This window comes from Triplophysa rosa, linkage group LG10, assembly GCF_024868665.1.
Source record: "Triplophysa rosa linkage group LG10, Trosa_1v2, whole genome shotgun sequence".
Classification (NCBI taxonomy): Eukaryota; Metazoa; Chordata; class Actinopteri; order Cypriniformes; family Nemacheilidae; genus Triplophysa; species Triplophysa rosa.
The window spans coordinates 26,630,243-26,649,002 of record NC_079899.1 but is presented as its reverse complement, the minus strand read 5'-3'; the positions used below and the strand labels follow the sequence as shown (position 1 = coordinate 26,649,002).

At 39.6% G+C, this 18,760-nt stretch overlaps 2 protein-coding genes and 1 long non-coding RNA gene across 10 annotated transcripts; 1 reads left to right on the top strand and 2 right to left on the bottom strand.

The window, feature by feature from the left end:
- Positions 1 to 219: 219 nt before the first annotated feature.
- Positions 220 to 5,231, bottom strand: spata7 (spermatogenesis associated 7). The gene is made up of 12 exons (XM_057344879.1): positions 5,121 to 5,231; positions 4,929 to 5,025; positions 4,499 to 4,591; positions 4,345 to 4,392; positions 4,123 to 4,238; positions 3,617 to 4,032; positions 3,479 to 3,524; positions 3,021 to 3,109; positions 2,891 to 2,941; positions 2,717 to 2,794; positions 2,555 to 2,612; positions 220 to 1,951 (listed from the first exon to the last, which is right to left on the bottom strand). The coding sequence occupies exons 2-12, from the start codon at positions 4,969 to 4,971 to the stop codon at positions 1,445 to 1,447; spliced, it is 1,545 nt and encodes a 514-aa protein (XP_057200862.1). The 5' UTR covers positions 4,972 to 5,025; positions 5,121 to 5,231; the 3' UTR covers positions 220 to 1,444.
- Positions 5,232 to 5,667: 436 nt separating this feature from the next.
- On the top strand, positions 5,668 to 17,596 carry kcnk10b (potassium channel, subfamily K, member 10b). 2 transcript variants are annotated; one of them, XM_057344876.1, is made up of 7 exons: positions 5,668 to 5,921; positions 8,304 to 8,713; positions 11,877 to 11,994; positions 12,160 to 12,320; positions 12,455 to 12,647; positions 12,723 to 12,865; positions 13,857 to 17,596. In XM_057344876.1, exons 1-7 carry the CDS (start codon positions 5,795 to 5,797, stop codon positions 14,493 to 14,495), a joined length of 1,791 nt encoding a protein of 596 aa, XP_057200859.1. In that variant the 5' UTR covers positions 5,668 to 5,794; the 3' UTR covers positions 14,496 to 17,596. The 2 variants fall into 2 exon arrangements, with proteins under 2 accessions (XP_057200859.1, XP_057200860.1); XM_057344877.1 differs by lacking the exon at positions 5,668 to 5,921 and adding an exon at positions 5,935 to 6,491.
- LOC130560850 (uncharacterized) lies at positions 8,638 to 18,234 on the bottom strand. 7 transcript variants are annotated; one of them, XR_008963758.1, is made up of 9 exons: positions 17,605 to 18,217; positions 12,762 to 12,841; positions 12,430 to 12,581; positions 12,132 to 12,295; positions 11,799 to 11,988; positions 10,917 to 10,972; positions 9,118 to 9,213; positions 8,835 to 8,891; positions 8,638 to 8,753 (listed from the first exon to the last, which is right to left on the bottom strand). It is a non-coding gene; the product is annotated as an uncharacterized LOC130560850 (long non-coding RNA). The 7 variants fall into 7 exon arrangements; XR_008963755.1 differs by adding an exon at positions 13,088 to 13,236 and having other exon boundaries at positions 9,118 to 11,988; positions 17,605 to 18,234; XR_008963756.1 differs by having other exon boundaries at positions 9,118 to 10,972; positions 17,605 to 18,233.
- Between the last annotated feature and the right edge of the window lie 526 nt (positions 18,235 to 18,760).

Here is an 18,760-nt window from a genome sequence, read left to right as displayed (position 1 = left end):
GGAATACCAGCGAAAAGAAAATCCGGTCAATATGGGCGGTAACCATCCGCGGATCTATTTTCTCGCGCAGTCATGACGTTGGCGTTTTGTGTGAAGGCGTTAGTGAAGCACAGATGATACGAGATTTGCAGAAGCAAACACTTGATGAGATTTAACAGCAGACTGACAGAAAATGCATAATTTTAACAATTTATTTTATCCATGATATTGATCGCGCATTACGTCAGAGCCTTGGAATGTGTGGAATGAGCGCGGTCTCAGTAAGTCATGTGTACACACACTACAGTTTACGGTCACAATAATTATTTATTCCGTATTTTATAATAATAGCAAAGCAAACTCACCAGCATTATAGAATACACATTATTATAGCCTATATTTCATAATCTTCAGTGTAATCAGTCTTCAATCAAAAGGGTTAAAAAGGTCAAGAGAAACATTTCACACAAATGCCCCATTTTGAACAGTAGTGTATCAAGACTTTTGATTTTAGTAGAGTAAAGTAAAATGTTTAATGTGTTGTTAACTTGAGTTAATAATAAACACACAAAAATAAACACATCAACAAATGGGATTGCCACAGCATTTCTATTATGCATATTCACTATCAGTAAACCAAAATACATTTGTCAAGTCATTTAAAAAAAACACACATAAAAAGGTATTTTCATATGTACAGAGATCAGAAAATCAGCAGGTACAAAAGAGAATACATTTTTGAATGAGGTTTGTGTGTTTCAGTGTCACAAACGACCAGCATTAATAATCAAGTATCACACTTGATGCGTGTTAAGCCACTGATGGTTAAAACTTCAATTTTCAGCACAAACAAACAAATCGCTTCCGACTGAACTCTCGTGTACGGCTGAATGGTTTCGAAAGAGCTGATTTCATTTACAATGGTTTAGTTAAAACAAATAAGAAAATATACACAACACAATGCAAAGTCAATAAAATATTATTACAATAAATCAGCAGTAAAAGCTGTGTACATTTCAGTGTTAAACTGTAACTCCAGTTCTTCCACATAAATATCACTATATTAATACTGCAAATGTCCCTGTCATGTGCTTCTTTAACTGAAACACTGAAAAACTCAAGAAACTGAACAGTAAACTTTCAGAAGAATCTCGGCTTGACCTCACACTGGAAGGCATCTGAATCTTACCTTCACTACATGACCAATAAACGCTTAAATTAATAAACCAACAAATTAAAAAGAAACAAACTTCAGAAATCTAACCATAACAAGTGATACAGCAGAAAATATGGTGTCGAAAAAAACTGGAACAAATCTTGATGACAATTATACGATTGTGTGTACAGTACAGAGATGAAGAAATAAAAAGAAATAGAAGAAAACGTAAGACCATCAGAAATTCTGCAAAGTTTAAAAAATAGCAAATAAAGATTTATCAGAAGTTTCATAGACCACTGAAAGAGTTTAAAACTCATCATCACTGAGTTTGTCTGTCATCTCCTCTTCCTTAAACTGGTTCTTTTGACTCTCTGACACTTTTAACAACTCTCTCATGCTTTTCCCAATTTCATCTACCTGTTCTAACAGTCCATGATCACGTGTGGTGTTTCTGAGATGCTCCTCAGGACCGGTGACATGTTCATTATCATTCAGAGACATTTCACAGCCTGCGTCAGGGTTAATCTCAAGATTTAACTCTGGCTCCTTTTCAACTTTCTCCATATGGAGTGAACTAGAGCTTTCCAGCAGGCTGTCATTCACTGGTGTGGACGTGATGTTCTCTCTCTGACCTCTGACCTCATCGAACACTGCATGAGAAATAAAACCAGCATCGTCTCTGATCACTGATGACAGCTCTTGTCTGAGCTTTGAAGGTTTGTCAGATTCATGGATGCTCAGGAACGAGACGGACACCTCGGAGGGTTTTTGCAGGTCATTATGCAGGTTGTCCAGGAGGTGGCGCATTTTGTTCTGTTGGGAATATTAGCAAGAGTTGTGCGTTTGTGTGAGGAAACTAAAAGTCCGTTTTAACCAATTTTGTTGACACAAAAAACAATCAATATTTTTAAATATTTGTCCACCATTACCCAAACTAAATATAATTATATGTTTAATAAAATTAATGAAATGATTATTTTTTAAGTACCATTGGTACTTTTATTAATAACATTGTTTTTGTAGACAGTTAGAAGACTGCTGACTAAACCAGGGTTATTGCTAACTAAAACTAATTAAACATTGCTGTTAATTGAAATAAAAATAAAACATAAACCAAACAAAAATGAGATATGAGAGAGAAAAGGTGAGGCATTAAAATGGTTAATTTGAATTAAACTAATTAAAAAGTAAAATCAAAATAAATTAAACTCAAATATCAATAAAATATCAATAATAAGATAATATTAAAATGACAATAGCACATATAACACAGTATTAAAAAGTAAAGCTAATACCAAAAAGAAGACTAAAAATAAAATCTAATTTAATTGATATTTGTTAAACTACAATTTTAGTTTTAGGTTTAATATCGCTTTGTATAAAAGCATAATTGAGTAAAAAACACAGAATTCTCACCTCATCTAATCGATGTCTGTTCATATCAATGTGACGTTCAAAAACCCTCTTCAGGACCCTGTTACACAAGACGTTTCATTAGATTCATAACACTCAGATAAACTGTTAAACTGCACAACATCACTTTTGAAATGACTCATGAAGTGAACTCAACTCACACACCTGTCAGAGTAAAGACCCTGCGCTAAGATCTCATTCGTCACGTCTGTCATAAACTCCAGGTACATTAATTCTTCTTCCCTGGTTAAAAAGAACAATATTAAGATGAACTAACTGATCTCGGTGCTACATTACTGTGAATGTATTTCAGGGCCGGTGTAATGAAATGAAACTCACTCCTCTGTAACTTTTCTCATTATGGGAGACTTCATGCCCTCTGGTGAAACCCTACAACAAACATCACAGTGTCATTACAAGTACACAACAACATGTGATGTCATCTACAGTAAACTGATGGAGTTATTACCTGGAGGACGACAGAAGAAAATCTGCTGTCCTGTGACGTCTGAATGAATCTGATTCCTCATCCGACCACTCGTGAACGACACTAAATGCCTGTCCAAAAAAAGACTTTGCTTTGTTTACTTTATCTATAGTATACTGTATATTCTCTCTCTTTCACTTTTTTGTACAAACACTACCAGTCATAATTATATAAAAGTAAAAAAAAACTAATTGTATTATAAGGTTTCTGTAAAACACAGGTTTTGTCAAGAAATTTATATTAAAATATCATTTATATTATTCTAATAGTTGATGTATTTTAACATTTTAGAACGTTTACAGAATTACTGAATGTATGTAATGATTCATATATATTTTGTATCAAACTGGCCAAGAACATTTGAATGACATGTAAAGTGACCAATCACCATTTGCCCGACAGTGAAGATTATATTATGATCGAGTGAATTGATGACTTGCCTGTGGTGAATCTAACTGCGGTGAAAAGCCTCGCTTGGACTGTGAGCTACAGACAACAGAAACAATCATCACATTGATTCTGAAACTGAATGTATTGTGACTGTGGTTTTTTCAGTTTCGGCGCTTATGTGGCTTTACCTCTCCTGTCGAGTCATTTGAAAAGAGGGAGACCTTTTCTGTTCGTCCTTCCTCTTTGGCGGTGTGTAATAGCGATATTGTACGAGTGTAGACTTGTGATTGGACTTCAAGGTTCTCGGTGTAAAGAGTTTCTCTTGCGTGAAGCGATGAGCGTGTTTTAACAGCACGTCACCGCTGTAGGTCTTCTGTGTCGGATCCTGAAAGGTTTTGTATTGTCTTTGACCGACGGACGATAAATGGCCCGACACAAGGTTTGGGCTTCTGTATCCATGTAACTCGGAGGAAGACCGGAAATGATTTGCAAGAACAATTTGAGACGGATACACAATTTGCTTGGAATGGAATGAGGTGCTGATCCTGGGTGATGACATCACTGAATGGTCCAAGGTGTTGTCGCCGTGAACCGAGGCTCCACTCTGAAAGCACAGACATTATAAAGAGATTCAGACTGAACCGTCTTTCCAGATTCAACGTTTTCATGACATAAGAGTCCTTTAACATCTTACATTTTTAGAAGAACAGGAGGCTCTCGAGTTGAACCTGGTGCTTCTCTGTGACTCAGATCTTCCAGAGCGACTCGGCAAGTCTTTCTTCAGCTGCTCACGGCGTTTCCGATCAACATCTGCAAACAAAAAGGGAATTCCAAAGCCAAAGAAAATCACACACCTGAAACGCTCTCGTTCTATATTACACATACTTATGAGGCGTAACCGGGGACTTGCACTTACATTTGACATTACACTGCATGCTTTTAGGCACGGAGCAATCCACAGCAGCTAGAAGAGAACAAGCCATTATACAGATAAAACAGACAGACACAGAAATAAACAAAACAACATATTGAGTGTCTAAAATGAACTAAAACCAAAGAAGCAGATTTACCTTTGGCTGAATAAAGCTTTCTGTAATGTGAAAGCATATGATCTTTAATCATGTACTGATTCATCCGTTTACCAGATGAGCCGTGACAATACCCTGAAAGAGACATATGGAGCTACTAACAGACCATATTAATCCACCAATCATTCTATGATAACCAGAGACACATTACACCAACAGACAATAAACAACCACCCCTCTCAGACTAAATATATCGACTAAATATTGATTACATTTCTTACCGTTATATTACCTTAAAATGAAATTATGGTCGCGTGACAAATGTATAGATACCATGGTGAGTTCTGGTTATGTTTATTAATGCTGTAAACATGATTTTAACTCTTAAAATCAAGTGTCACGAACAATAAACTAAGTACTTCATACTGATTTTAAACAAAAGACTATATTTAATTTATTTAACATCATTTACCTGGTTTTGTGTCCATGGTGAGAAACTCTGTCAGGACTCCCATGCTCAAAACACTCGTGTTTCACCGGAAGTCATCATATTCAACATGTATAAAGGCCTGAGGTAATGCGGTCACAACGACAACGCTGAATAAATAAACATTTCATTGTTGTTTCACAGATATCGTAGCTTACTTGTGATGCGCTAGCTGACCTCGCTACTGCGAAGCTTCACCGCCGCCATGATGGTTGCTATGCGTGCGTCTGACGTCACTTTGTCTTTGACGATGCAATCACGCAAATTAAAGCAAACAGCATTTTATTTAGAAAATAATTTAAAATAAGATTTTTGAAGTAACGTTGCCGTAAATGTAAAAAGAAAAGAAAAGAAACCCCCATTGTTCACCCTTTAGCTATGACACAATTCCTTGAGGTAAACCTTAAACCCTGCCTAAATGTTACTGATGTCATTCCGAAATGCTAGTTTTTGATTAGTGAATTTCACATTTACACCCTATGAAATACTTCACAGGACATATGAACTTCTGAATTATTTTATGCTATATAGGCCTATACAAACAGGTGGCTAAAACAAGGAAAATGTGCTGTGGCTGCATTTAACATTTTACTCAGACCTTAGATGAGCTTTGACCTTTAGTTAGACCTTATTGAGAACATTTTCAATTAATAAATACTGCGGTTTATATTCACTGGATCAGTATGATCACTTTAAACACACTGTTGTTTCACTATATGTGAATTTATAATCATTTCAAACTTAAAGTCAAATATTCATAGCATCGAACAACAAATCGCCAAGCCTATTCTAATATAATATTAAATGTAATGCTAAACATGAAATGTAGCAATTAAATTCGTTCATTTAAGATGATAAGAGAATACATTTGGAATGAACAATGTATATTTGCGCTCTGCTGTGAATGCGCCCACCCTCTCCATGCACCTGTTCTCCGTGTGGCAGCCGCTTCTCTAACACGGACAAACCCGACGATCAGTGAGTAAAACTCTCTACAAACCTCTCAATATACAACACCATCATATTTCACTGATAACGACGACCACGAAATGACTGAAAACCTCGTTTACGACTAAATGCGTGAAGGAAGCACGAAACAAAGGCTGTGATCCTGAAACAAAGGAAAGACGCATCTGACTTACGAGCGATGCTGACACGCACTAGATTCTCCGTTTAATGACACGAATTTTTCTGTTCTTTTGGGGTTTATATGTTCGGTGTAAAGTCATGAGTGTGTGTGATGGGCTGGGTGGTGTTATATCGATGGGCTGGATGGAGGAGTGAGGCGTGATCTCTCATCATTAGGGTACCACTGCACACAACGCGCTCTTGGGCTTCGCCGTCACACTTCGCACTTTTTTGTCAGCATCGCACAACCAACATCATACGCGATAATGTAGACTCATCTAGTGTCGTTGGTTTGTGTGAATATTCTCTGGATAGCTTTACTGTCATATTAGTGTCGGAAACCCGCGCTGGGCGAGGTGTGCATCATGAAATTCCCGTTAGAAAACCCAAGGAAGCAAGTGAATTGGGACCCGGAACAAGGTTAGTTAAATATGACTGTTTTTGTTATTTTAAAAGTTGTGCATTTATCTAAAAACTAATTTGATGATGGAGAGAATAATCCATTATTTCAAGTTGACATTAGTGTAATGCGTAATTGCTGTCGTCATATGTTCATGCAATGCACCTGCATTGTGTGTTTTTAAATATTTAAAGCAAGGGTTTAGTCATAAGGCATGAATTCGGTTTGTAGGTAACATTTGGAATAAAAAAGAAAAATGACAGAAATGATAGCCTATACAGTCAAAGAATATAAACTCGGAAAGCCGTTATAGTCACATTTCACATACTGTACTCAATCCTGTGAGTCTATAGGTGTAATCATGTTGTCATGATTGTAATTTGCACATCAAACAAAACAATACAATGGTTGTATAAATGCTTCAGAATTGCTCTGGTTAAATGCTCATGGGAGTCATTCTTAAATAATTGTTAGCGACTTTATTGAGTGTTTAAATCTCTGCAGAGGTGGTGATGTCAGCTCTCCGGCCATCCTTGAGTCACTCAAAGTCTATATTTATGTTTGTCCAATTGTATGTATTGATCGTTGGGCCATGTCATGCTGTAGAATTCTACACACACCCAGATTCACATCTGCTCACTTGACAACAGATGCTGACATTATAAGGAGCAAACATGTTTAGTTCATTAAACAAGAAGACCCAAAATACCTTGTCTGCTCATTGTTTATAAAGCCAATGAAACACGGTCAAGGGTGGAGTTTGCATAAATAACGGGGTGGTCTCAGGATTACATCATTCTGTCAGACAGGCCCCGCCCACTGGCCCCCACAAAGCCAGCGGGGGTCTCTCTTTAAACAGAGCTGATTGCACCCAGCTGCTCTGGTGTGAATATATGAATGTTTCCAAACACAGACGCCTCCTTAGCCCCACTCTCAACAGACACTATAAGCTCTCGAAATCAAATTATACAATCCATTTGTCAATGAATGTACCAGTAGCGTCTCTTGAACGCCCTTCAAACGTCTATTAGACAGATTCAGTCTCACCGTGCCATTGATCACATTCACCCCCGTTTAGAATCATTAGCCATCGCTATATCATAAACAAAACAAGTATTTCAATGTTGCACACAGAAGAAGTGGGGTGTGAAAGTTTGAGATATTGAAAAAGATGTTGTTTGGACTATTCCAAGAGTCGAGATATCACGGATCATCAGTTTAGTCACTGTTATTTCGAGCAAAACACTCAGATATTATGATTTTTCAGTGTTTTGTGAAAGCGCCATGCTGATGATTTCATTTGGAATTTTGTCAGAATTGTATTTTCCATTTACAGTGTGTTTCATATTGTGTGACTGTAATGAGTGAAAGAGTGAAGCAGATGAAATCTGATGAAAATCATGACCTGAAACAGGAATCACTATTGCTCAACCACACAATTACATTACCGTACATCTTCTCCTGAAAGATCTATAGCCACTAATGGCCTGCATTATAACAGCTTTCACACGGTTCATGTTTCCTGCACCTCCGTGAACTCGGGTTCTCCTTCTGATCTATTTCATTTTCTATAAGCACATGGTAAAAAGGATGTAATTGTGTCTAAGATCGGGTCACGTGGGAGAGTATACTCTCAAAAACAAACAGTCTTTCTCAAGCTGGACCTTTAAAATTCAGTTGCACGAAAGGTCGACTACGAAATGGTGCTTTCAAGAACATCTGACCGAACGCTTCTTTGTGGCAGCATAAAAAAAGGTTCTCTCATGGCATCGACGTGAACAACCCTTTCTTTTTTAGCATCATTCTCATCCGCTCTCTCTCTTTTTCTCCAGTGGCTGTTCAGACGAACATAATCCCACCAAAGAAGGTCCAGGCCGGTGGGGTTCAGGCCAGTCTGGTTCAGGCCAGCGTGGCCGCCATACAGAACCCGATGGGCTGCGACACGTCCGTGAACGGTCACTGTCTTCTGCCACGTCTCTCCATCACCTCTCGATCGGTCAGCGTGGTCGCAGGAATAGACTCCGGAGCGGACGGATCGGCTCCACACACCGTCATGAAATGGAAAACGGTCCTGGCTGTGTTCGTGGTGGTGGTGGTCTATCTGGTGTGCGGCGGTCTGGCCTTCTGTGCGCTGGAGCAACCCTTCGAGAGTAACCAGAAAGACAACATCACGCAAGAGAAAGCCTCGTTTCTACAGAGGAACCCCTGCGTCTCCCCGGCAGAGCTGGAGGATCTTATTAAGGTACAGATATACAGTATTCACTCAGTCTCAGACGGTTCTTCTGAAATAAACAGAGAATTTCGAAATTACAGCAAAGTTTTACAGTGAACTTTATGTCTCAAAAAGATTGATCAAGACCGACCGTAGCTAGCAGACAGTGAGGCGGCGTCATGCAAATGATGTAAATGTCCAGGGATCTCTGAAAACAGTGAAGCAGATGGTCACTTATAAACAGAGATCAAGAACTACATGTTTGAAATGCATTAGGATACTACTCATTGTGGATTGTAAACTGAATCCTGTTTACTATTTAAAAACCAGCAGTACACACCGTGTGATGCTAAATGTTTTAAACAGAAGCTTGCCGTCACATCATCTCATTGCTTTGCGTGTTTTCTTCATTTATACATTTGGAAGGGACTTACATTCAGTATGTGACTAAACTGTTTATTAAGACCTCCATTCCCCGGCCATCGAATCCCTGACCTTGAGTTTGCTATCACCTCACTCTTCACGTCCAGCTACAAGAAAGCCAAACATTCAGAGATTAGCATTTAGTCATCATCCTGAACAAAGGAACAAAAATGCATAAATTAGGGCTTAAACAAAACCATTTTGGTAAACCAACAACTCATAATATATATACATATACTTACAGTACTGTATATAAACAGCTAATGGGGAATGTTCTCAGAACTTTGGCTTATTCAAAATTTTCTTGCAGTAATGTTAAAAGAGCATTTGATCAACACACTATGTCATTATTATTATAAACGTATATAAAAGATATAAAACGTAACAAGCAAATGTTTTTGTAACTTAACGGTAATGTAGCACAACATCTTATATACAGTAAGCTGGGTAGTTTGATGAGGTACACTCTTAAAAAGGATGTGTTAAATATTAACATGTTGCTTGTGTTCTCCTATTTAACACATTTTGTGTTGATGTCGTGTCAAATAAATGAAAGTGACAACACGTGATAAAAGTAACACAAAATGTGTTGGCCCAGAAATGACACAGAGATGTAGACAAGACATGTTGTGTGTTGTCCTTAACTGAACCCGAAATATGTTGTTTTAACACAACCGTTTTGAGAGTATAGATCAACAACAAAGCTGACTTCATTGTGACTTTTCAAGGCCTCTTTAAGCACTTCTTATGAAAAAGAAACGTTCTCCAAAACCTGACAATAACTCACGCGTGAACGGTCAGATCTGTTCTTCATTTCTTATTCTTTATACTCTTACTGCCTGACATCTGCTGATGAAACTCGTGCCTAAGAAATCAATTCTCCATTTCCATACACAATTGGACCTATTTCAGAGAATGTGTTTCAAGCAAATCAATGTTGTATTGTCTGTCCCAATGAAGGCAGAGACCCCAGCGAGTGAAACCCTGCTGAAGACGTTCACATGAGCGCCACATGACACATGCTGGGATTGTTATACTGTAGACATCAACACAACAAACATTCATATGTGCTAGAACCAGTTTCAAAGCAAACACTTTAATAAACAAAAGTATTTGACTATTTGTGAGTGACCCTGCCTGTGAAAACCTGGCTAAAGTCGGAAAATCAAATTCTGAGATAACGAGCATCAAAGTTTGATTTCACCTATTCATTTCACTACGATTTCAATCTTTGACATGGTCTTACTCTGTCAATATTAAATATATCAATGTTATATTTGTACAGAATGTTCTTTACATTATGTAGAATGTAACTTAAGAAAAAAGTGTATGTTAGCATTAAACATTGCACACATTTCTCACTCATGTACAAGCATTTGCTCTCTATTTCATTTCATTGCTCCTATCTGTGATTTTGCTTCACAACTCTGGGAAACCCACCAGCTTGCATTGCTTCAGTTAAGTTAAAGTTAAGAGTCTTAGAAAGTCTTGGACACATCTCATATGTCCGGAATCAGATCATGTCAGTCATGAGAGACGGCCGTCTGGTGTTGTTGGCCGTGAAAGGAGTCTGACTCAAACGTTCTTCATCAGGACATTTGCAGAAGAAGAAATATGACTCTTTCTGGAGTACAGCAGGTTGTTTTATTGCCTTCACTGACTCGTGGGATTTATTTACTGTTATAGTTTGCATGTGAAGACCAATTCTATTGCTACTAAATTAAAGCAATATAACGGCGAGATTGAAAAACAGGATTTGGGCAAATATCATTAAAACAAAATACACCACAGAGGTTGAGACCGAGCTTACCGATATATTGAATTTACTCATCTTTGTTCATTTGTCCCCTTTATTCCCAAACGAGTCTGAAAATCACGAAACCAGATCTAATTACTAAAAGATGGAGAGCACACAGACACTGAGCGTCTTTGTATTGAAGTGAATGTGAATTCTCCACTGAACTTCTTTTCCTGACGTTGTGCAGAGACATAACCAAACACACGATTAATCCTCTTAAACTGCAGCGCCGGCTTATTAAATACGCCAAACTTTGACAAATACAGCGGTTCAATGGTGTTTAGAACATAGATATAAATAACTAGATGCCGCATTAGCATCTGTTTCTACGGGCCCCTATACGTAGGTCGTCCGCCATATTGGAACGGTGCGAGCCGGTTTGTGTTTGCCCTGGCAATTGGGTTACTTTGTAACTGGTTGGCTGAAGGTCTGGCTACGCGAGACTACTTTGTTACCGTTGCTCCGGTTTGTTTTATCCACAGGCTAGGAGTGGAAGGATTTTGTCAATCTTAAGATTTGATTTATATTTATGAATGCTAAGTTCTGTTGTTTGGAGTAGGGACGTTAGGCTCGTGATGAAGGATTTTGTTTCACATATCTGGCAACCCTGCCAAGCCGGTCCATTAACACTCAAGAGCAAGCAGACCGTGTATGATTACGAAGACATATTTGTCGTTGTGTAAACTCAAACATTATATTTGCTACACTAACACATGACAACAACGAGAGGGTATCCCATTTTTCGGGAATTAAAATGCACAGCCGTGGCTGTAAGGTTGTGGCATTCTAGCAAACTGTGAGTGACACGTCTACGTGTCAGGAGCGCTTGAATGAGGCATCTAGTTATTTATAGCCATCTGTGATTTAGAAGCTCAGTAGTTTGTAAAAAGCGACCTTGTTTCCCAGCGGAGCGATATAAATCGGATTCTTTTGCCTTGGAATGGCCGTGTGATTTGTTTCTGCATCTTTCAGCATGCGGTGGATGCGGTCAGCGCTGGAGTGAGTCCCATTGGAAACACATCCCATAATTACAGTCACTGGGACCTCAGTAGCGCATTCTTCTTCGCCGGGACCGTCATCACCACTATAGGTACAAAACCACATTCATCATCACCATCGTTTTTCTAGTTTTCTCCTGTCAGAAAGTCTGTGTATAATTACTGTCTGGCAAGCCAACACTTTTCTCGTTGTGTATGTGTTTGCTGTTCTGGAGAAGGATTAAATCACCTCTTGTCTTCTACACCCACGTGGACAGGCTACGGAAACATCGCTCCCAGCACCGAGGGAGGAAAGATTTTCTGCATCCTCTACGCCATATTTGGAATCCCTTTGTTCGGCTTCCTGCTGGCTGGCATCGGTGATCAGCTCGGCACCATGTTTATAAAGAGCATCTTAAAGGTGGAAAAGATATTCAGGGTAAGGGGCACGTGTTTCTAAAGATTCTCACGAGTATTCTCAGGTGCTTTTTGAGTCAATGATGATCGAAAGTCAATCACTTCATACAGCCATATTTCACGTTACTGACCTCGCTCTGTTATTCAACCCCGCAGCAGAAACACAAGCAGATCAGTCAGACGAAAATCCGCGTCACCTCCACCATTCTCTTCATTCTGGCGGGCTGTATCGTGTTTGTCACCATACCGGCGTTCATCTTCAAACACATCGAGGGCTGGAGTACTTTAGAAGCCATATACTTTGTTGTTATAACTCTGACCACGGTCGGCATCGGAGATTATGTTGCGGGTATGTGAGAATATAAAGGTGTGTTTTCATGTTGAAATAAATCAAACTAAATAAACCCTGTGCCGCGTTGTGTAGGTGGGGACCATGTAAAAGAGTACATGAAATGGTACAAACCTCTGGTGTGGTTCTGGATTCTGGTGGGTCTGGCGTACTTCGCAGCCGTTCTCAGCATGATAGGAGACTGGCTCAGGGTTCTGTCCAAGAAAACAAAAGAGGAGGTAAAATGAAGGACTTCAAGTGATCTATCGCAGTCAAATCATCTGTGCGGTAGAACGTCAAAACATCACATTTACATCAAAGCATTACAATAAACACAAACCCTTATGATCATAACATTAATAGTGAATATGGATAAATAAACACTAAAACATCTTTTAAGACATTATTTTATTGAAAAACAAATGTGTCATGTTGTTAAAGGAAAAGCATTTTTTATTCACCTTTATGTGGTCGCAAGTCTTTCTTCAGTGGAACACAGAAGAAGATACTTTGAGAAATGTCTCAGTGGTTTTGTGTTCTTGCAATGGAAGTCAACAGAGTTCAGTGTGGTTTGATGATCAACATTCTTCAAAATATCTTCTTCTGTGTTCTGCAGAAGAAACTCATACAGGTTTGACACGACATGATTTTTGGGTGAACTTTTCCTTTAAAAATGAACGTTTTAATCCATTTACATCATTTTGACTCTAAAACTGTCATCATTTACTCACCTTCGAGTTGTTCCAAACCTGATATTTGGAAGAATGCTTATAACCAGCCAGATTTTGCCCCCCATTGACTCCCATAGTAGGAAACAATACTTTATCATTTTTTTTGTTCTGTTGAATACAAAATGAGAAATTTTGAAGAATGTAGGACAGCAAACAGTTCTGGGGCACTTTTGACTACTATTGTATTTTTCCTACTATGGGAGTCAATGTGTGTTGAGATCTGTCTGGTTATACGCATTCTTCCAAATATCTTTCTCTGTGTTCATCAGAAAAAAGACGTTTATACACATTTGGAACGACTCGAAGGTGAGGAAATGATGACAGTGAAGTGGGTGAAGTGTCCCTTTAAAAATGAACTTTTAAACCAATTTTCATCATTTTGACTCTAAAAACGTCAGGTGGTAAAAACATGAAGTAAACCATATTTTCCGACCACCCTGAAAAGATGTGAGGTGTTAATGATTATTTAAAGAGATATTTTCCATTGTGTTCATCACAGGTTGGGGGGTTTAAGGCTCATGCAGCTGAATGGAAGGCAAACGTCCGAGCAGAGTTACGAGAGACACGCAGACGTCTCAGCGGCGAGATCCACGACAAACTCCAGCGAGCCGCCACCATCCGCAGCATGGAGCGCAGACGTCTGGGTCTGGAGCAGCGCGCTCACTCGCTGGACATGCTGTCGCCGGAAAAAAGAGCTGTCTTCGCCAGCCTGGACGCCGGCCGCTTCAAGACCTCCTCTCAGGAGAGCATCGACACCAAACTCAACAACCTCCGACTCAAAGCCGAGGCCGGCGGACAGCAGACGTCCTCGGAGGAAAACATCTTCAACCGCTTCGGCTCGCTCACTAAACTGGCCAAGCGCAACAGGAGCAAAGATCTCCGCAGGAACATCCCAGAAGACACGGGCAGAGCCGGCGAGGTCGTCAGCAGTAACAGCAGCAACATCACACTGGGAGAAGACAGAAGACAAGATGAAGAGGAGACGACAGAGGAGAAGACGGAAAAGGAGGCAAACACCAGCTACACCTGTTTGCCGCACTATTCAGAGGAATCCAAAGAGCAGAACGGTTTTGCACCGGCTCAGGCCAAAGAACAAGAGAGAAACAAAAGACTCGAGCAGAAAGAACATCAGCCTTAGAAAGAGCCAAGACAGCAGAAGGCAAAGGGTCAAAGAAATCATTCACCTTCCTTCTTCTGTAGAACCTGAAAAAAGAAATGACAACAGAAGCGTGGTTTCGTTTCTCAAGTCAGCTGTGAGAAACACAACGTTTCAAAAACATGAGTGGAGATTCACATGACAAAGTGTTTTTATACAGAGAGGAAAGGTCAAGGGGGTTTGGAACAACAACATTTTATTTCAGGGTGAATTTTTTCTTTAACCAATGTCAGAAAATGTGCCTTTCTGTTCCTTGACTCATTGCGATGAGCTGCTGTTTGTGTCCAAATGAACATTTCCAAATTGCCAAAAGGACACACAGAGATGAAACGTCATCTTACGCAAAACTACTGTAGAGGTTTTTACAACGGGAGAACTCGGACATCACCAAAGCCTCTCTGGGTTGTGTTTAGCTGACGGTAAATTAAAGCATCTTGGGAATGAAAAACCTGCAGTAGAATCTCCTGACCGGCTGCTCTCATGAATCAGAGGAATCTGGGATCTGTGAAGGATGTTGAAAGAGAATCAACATACTGTAAACTTGATAGACTTAACCTAGAACAATTCATATTTGGGGAACTGAAGAACTGGAGGTGTTTATGAGCGTGTCTGTTTTTTGAAAGGAGTGTTCTGTGTTTAATGCTTGTGAGGCTCAACGTGACAGGCTGTCCGTTTCAGTTCGGTTTCAATTGATTTATAAAGCACTATTCAAACAACAGGGCATTGTACCAAAGTGCTGTACAACCGTCAATCAATAATACAGTCCAAAAATCCTAGCAGTCATAAAAACAGACAAGGACACAATAAAGTGATTAAGAACACGACTCAAGCCTCTACACTCACACAAGATACAGAAAGGACATACACCTTCAAGCAACTCTTCAAAGAACTTAAAGTTGGGGCAAGTCTGATATAAGATGGTAGGCTGTTCCACCTCTTTGGTGCAACCACTGCAACCCTTCGCTTGTACCTGGTCCTCGGGACACATAGAACCCCTTGTTCTGCAGATCTTAAAGACCTAGGTGGCTTGTAAACCTGAAGAAGCTCAGACAGATAGGGCGGGGCTAGTCCATTTAGACCCTTATAGACAAAAACTAAAAGTTTAAAATCTATTCTAGCTTGGATTGGTGACCAACTTAAAGAAGCCAGTACAGAAACGTGGTCGCACTTGCGGGTCGCCGGCACCAAAAATCTGTTGCAGCCGTTTTACGGCAGTTTGGCAAACACCCACATATAGGGAGTTACAATAATCAAGTCGAGAACAACAAGAACATCATTTTAGTTCAACCCTCAGTTTATCACACAGAGATGATGTTTACACTAATGCATTTACAACGGAAGTGTGTGAAGCTGAACATTACACGTGTCAACACGAGAACCAGTGACTAACCATGTGTGTGCATTGATACCATAAACATCAACAAACATAAACATCTGTTTACACATCCTAACACATGTATCCTCTGAAGAAAAGTCAAACGTACACTTTTAATACAAACACTTAACAAGGACACAAGCTGCATATCTCTTCTGTACAGTAAGTACATTACAGTATACTGTACATGATTGTTAAAGTGAGTTTTCTGTCTATTAAACGCCGCGTTCACATATCAACAAATGTGTAAACGTAATAATCCAATGTCTTGTTGATAAACAAGATGGTTATGCAGATGAAAACAAGAGTGAAAGCTGTCTGTACCACAGGATGGATTCAAGCTGTAAAACAGACCTCAGGGAAAAATAATAAAAGGAAATGTGCCCGTTTAAACAGAGCATTTCATTCACAATCCCATCACACGTCTGTCTTTGCACTGAGGACAGATTATATTTTTTCACCTGATATTAATGTTGTAAGATTCTTCTCACACAGAAGAATTTTTCCACCATATACTGTAACTCCGTTATTGGATGACTAAAGTAAGTCATTAATCCATTACAATGAACACATCATTCAAGGCAAACCTATGACACAATTAATGTAAATGTCATTAATGAAAGCATGGACACCAGTTATATAAGATGATGTAAGTCCATGTTTTTAACTAGAATTATAGTGTTTACTGTAGTGAAAGCATGATTACTTTTTTAGGGTGCTACATTTTAAACAACACAGAACATTTCAATAAACAATGAATGTAAACAGAACCTGTTAATGAATCAAGAGATTGATTTATACCTGTAATACTTATAATTTATATAGATTTATAATTGCAATACCCGCACGTGCAGTTTACGAATGTACCCCAGGTAAAGGGGCGTGGTCAGCTGTGTCCAGGCGACGCGCGTTTCATGCATAGACTGTATAAAATATGGCTGTGACGTCACCCGTAGGTTTGTGAAGAGTAAAAGTGAAGCCTAAAGTTCTAATGGCCAAATTTCACAATCATAAATGTAAATATTTAGAAAAGTAACCATATTTTTTAGTATTTGAAAATGAAGTAAAACATTATTGTGAATCCATAATGCCCTCAAAGAATCCAAAGTCAATAAGAATTGTACGAGCTTGTGCACTTCTTGAAGTATTCCAATAATATTGTTTGTATCTTCCCCTAGCATGATATGTAATCTGATGTTTCTTGTTTCTATTGCTATGTGGATGTTATACAAAAAAAGTGAAGCCTAAAGTAGGCGGAGCCGGTCGTCGCCATCTTGGCATCGCGCGTCACTCCCGGATAATCGAACATGGGCAAAGAGGCAAAAACAAACCACGCCCGCCAAGCTCGACGTATTGGCGGTTGACATTTAAACGTTTACAGCGGTTTACACGCCCTTAATTATGCAGAATTTTAAGGCTTAATATAATCTAAATGGATGAGTTATAAAAAATTCACCCCCCTCGCAGTTGTCATGAAGGGCAAAATGACCTATATAGACCAAAATATTTTTGTGTACCAGGCTGTAAGCATGTTTTTTTGTGTGTGCTGTAAAATTGGCCATTTTAACATGGGGCTCAATGAGATTCCGCTCTGTTTTCGAGCCAGTCTCTAGCGGCCAGTCGATGAATTGCAGTTTTAGTCACTTCCGTGTTGGTTTCACGAGAGAGACCAGAAGATTAATTGCCCCTTGGTTTCATCTAAGGTTTGAGACTCACCAGTTTTCTGAGGTGTTGTGGTCTATGTTTATGTAACCCTCTCGCTCTCTGCGTGCTTGCTGGCCTCTAGCACCGCCGCTGCTGCTCTGCGTTGTGTTGTGTGTGCGTTCGTGAGTGGTGGTAGAGAAGAGACGCGACACAGAGGCGTTTCCAATCGTGGCTTGACCGTTTATTCCACAGCACGGCATCTATAGTGTTGATAACATGAACTCACTTAAGGTTTATCTAATAAAGTACATTCCAATGCACCTTCATTTTAATAACAATCTCTCGCCGCTTATATAACCATGTATAGCTTTGCATCAGCCACCCCGTATTAACCACACTCAAAAGAGAAAACAAAAAAAAACATTTTAACCCTCCATATTACTCTGCTTTTAGGTCTCTAGCAGTTTAGAACATAAAATGTCTCAATAGACAGAACTTTAGAGTGACAACAACAAAGACACTTTAAATTGAAATTTCCGCTACTATTAACACGTCTTACCTATAGTGTTGATAACATGAACTGAAGAAAAGATGGCGCACTACACGCCTATCAACACTATGGTACATCAAGAAGCTCAAAACAGTGCTAAAAATACTTGAATCTGGCGTAACACAACAGTGTCATAGCGACATCTTGTGGACAACACATAACACTGCCCTACATCCACCCCTTCTTTAAGTGATGCGTCCCAGCCATCAAATTAACCAAAAGTAAATGTATAGTACACAGTGTGTGTAGATTGTGTGTGCGGGGTAGCTAACTGTTATCGGGGTGCATGCAGTATGGCTCTGAGAATGTCCTGCTGCTGCTCTTATTTTTAGCCCTTAGCCACACCTTTCTCCCCCTTTCTATCTTTTGGAGGTCACTCTCCAGCTTCACAACTTGGGATTTGAAGTTTAATCGGGGGATGCCGGTTTCTTTTTGGGTTTCTCCTTGGAGGGATGGGCCCTCGAGTGGAGGTGGCCCCACTACCAGTCATAAGCACTCTCTCTCTGTCTCCTGTTTCTTCTGTCCACATGTCAGCCCCCTCTGTGTTTATTTGCTTCCCCTCTTTATTAGCCGCTCTAACCAGGGCTCTGTCCAGAGCCTCCTCTGAACCATCACTCTCTGTTCCCTCTTCGCTTTCCCATTCAATGCCTGCCCCATGTATCTCATCCTCTGACTCTC

Excerpts from the sequence above, each read along its gene's own strand:
- spata7 (XM_057344879.1), bottom strand. The coding sequence starts at position 4,971 with ATGGGAGTCCTGACAGAGTTTCTCACCATGGACACAAAACCAG. Across the intron at positions 4,033-4,122 it reads CCTCCTGTTCTTCTAAAAAT|AGTGGAGCCTCGGTTCACGG; the intron begins GTAAGATGTTAA and ends CTGTGCTTTCAG. Across the intron at positions 2,613-2,716 it reads CAGGGTCTTTACTCTGACAG|GGTCCTGAAGAGGGTTTTTG; the intron begins GTGTGTGAGTTG and ends CTTGTGTAACAG.
- kcnk10b (XM_057344876.1), top strand. The coding sequence starts at position 5,795 with ATGATAAGAGAATACATTTGGAATGAACAATGTATATTTGCGCTCTGC. Across the intron at positions 11,995-12,159 it reads GACCGTCATCACCACTATAG|GCTACGGAAACATCGCTCCC; the intron begins GTACAAAACCAC and ends CCACGTGGACAG. Across the intron at positions 12,648-12,722 it reads CATCGGAGATTATGTTGCGG|GTGGGGACCATGTAAAAGAG; the intron begins GTATGTGAGAAT and ends CGCGTTGTGTAG.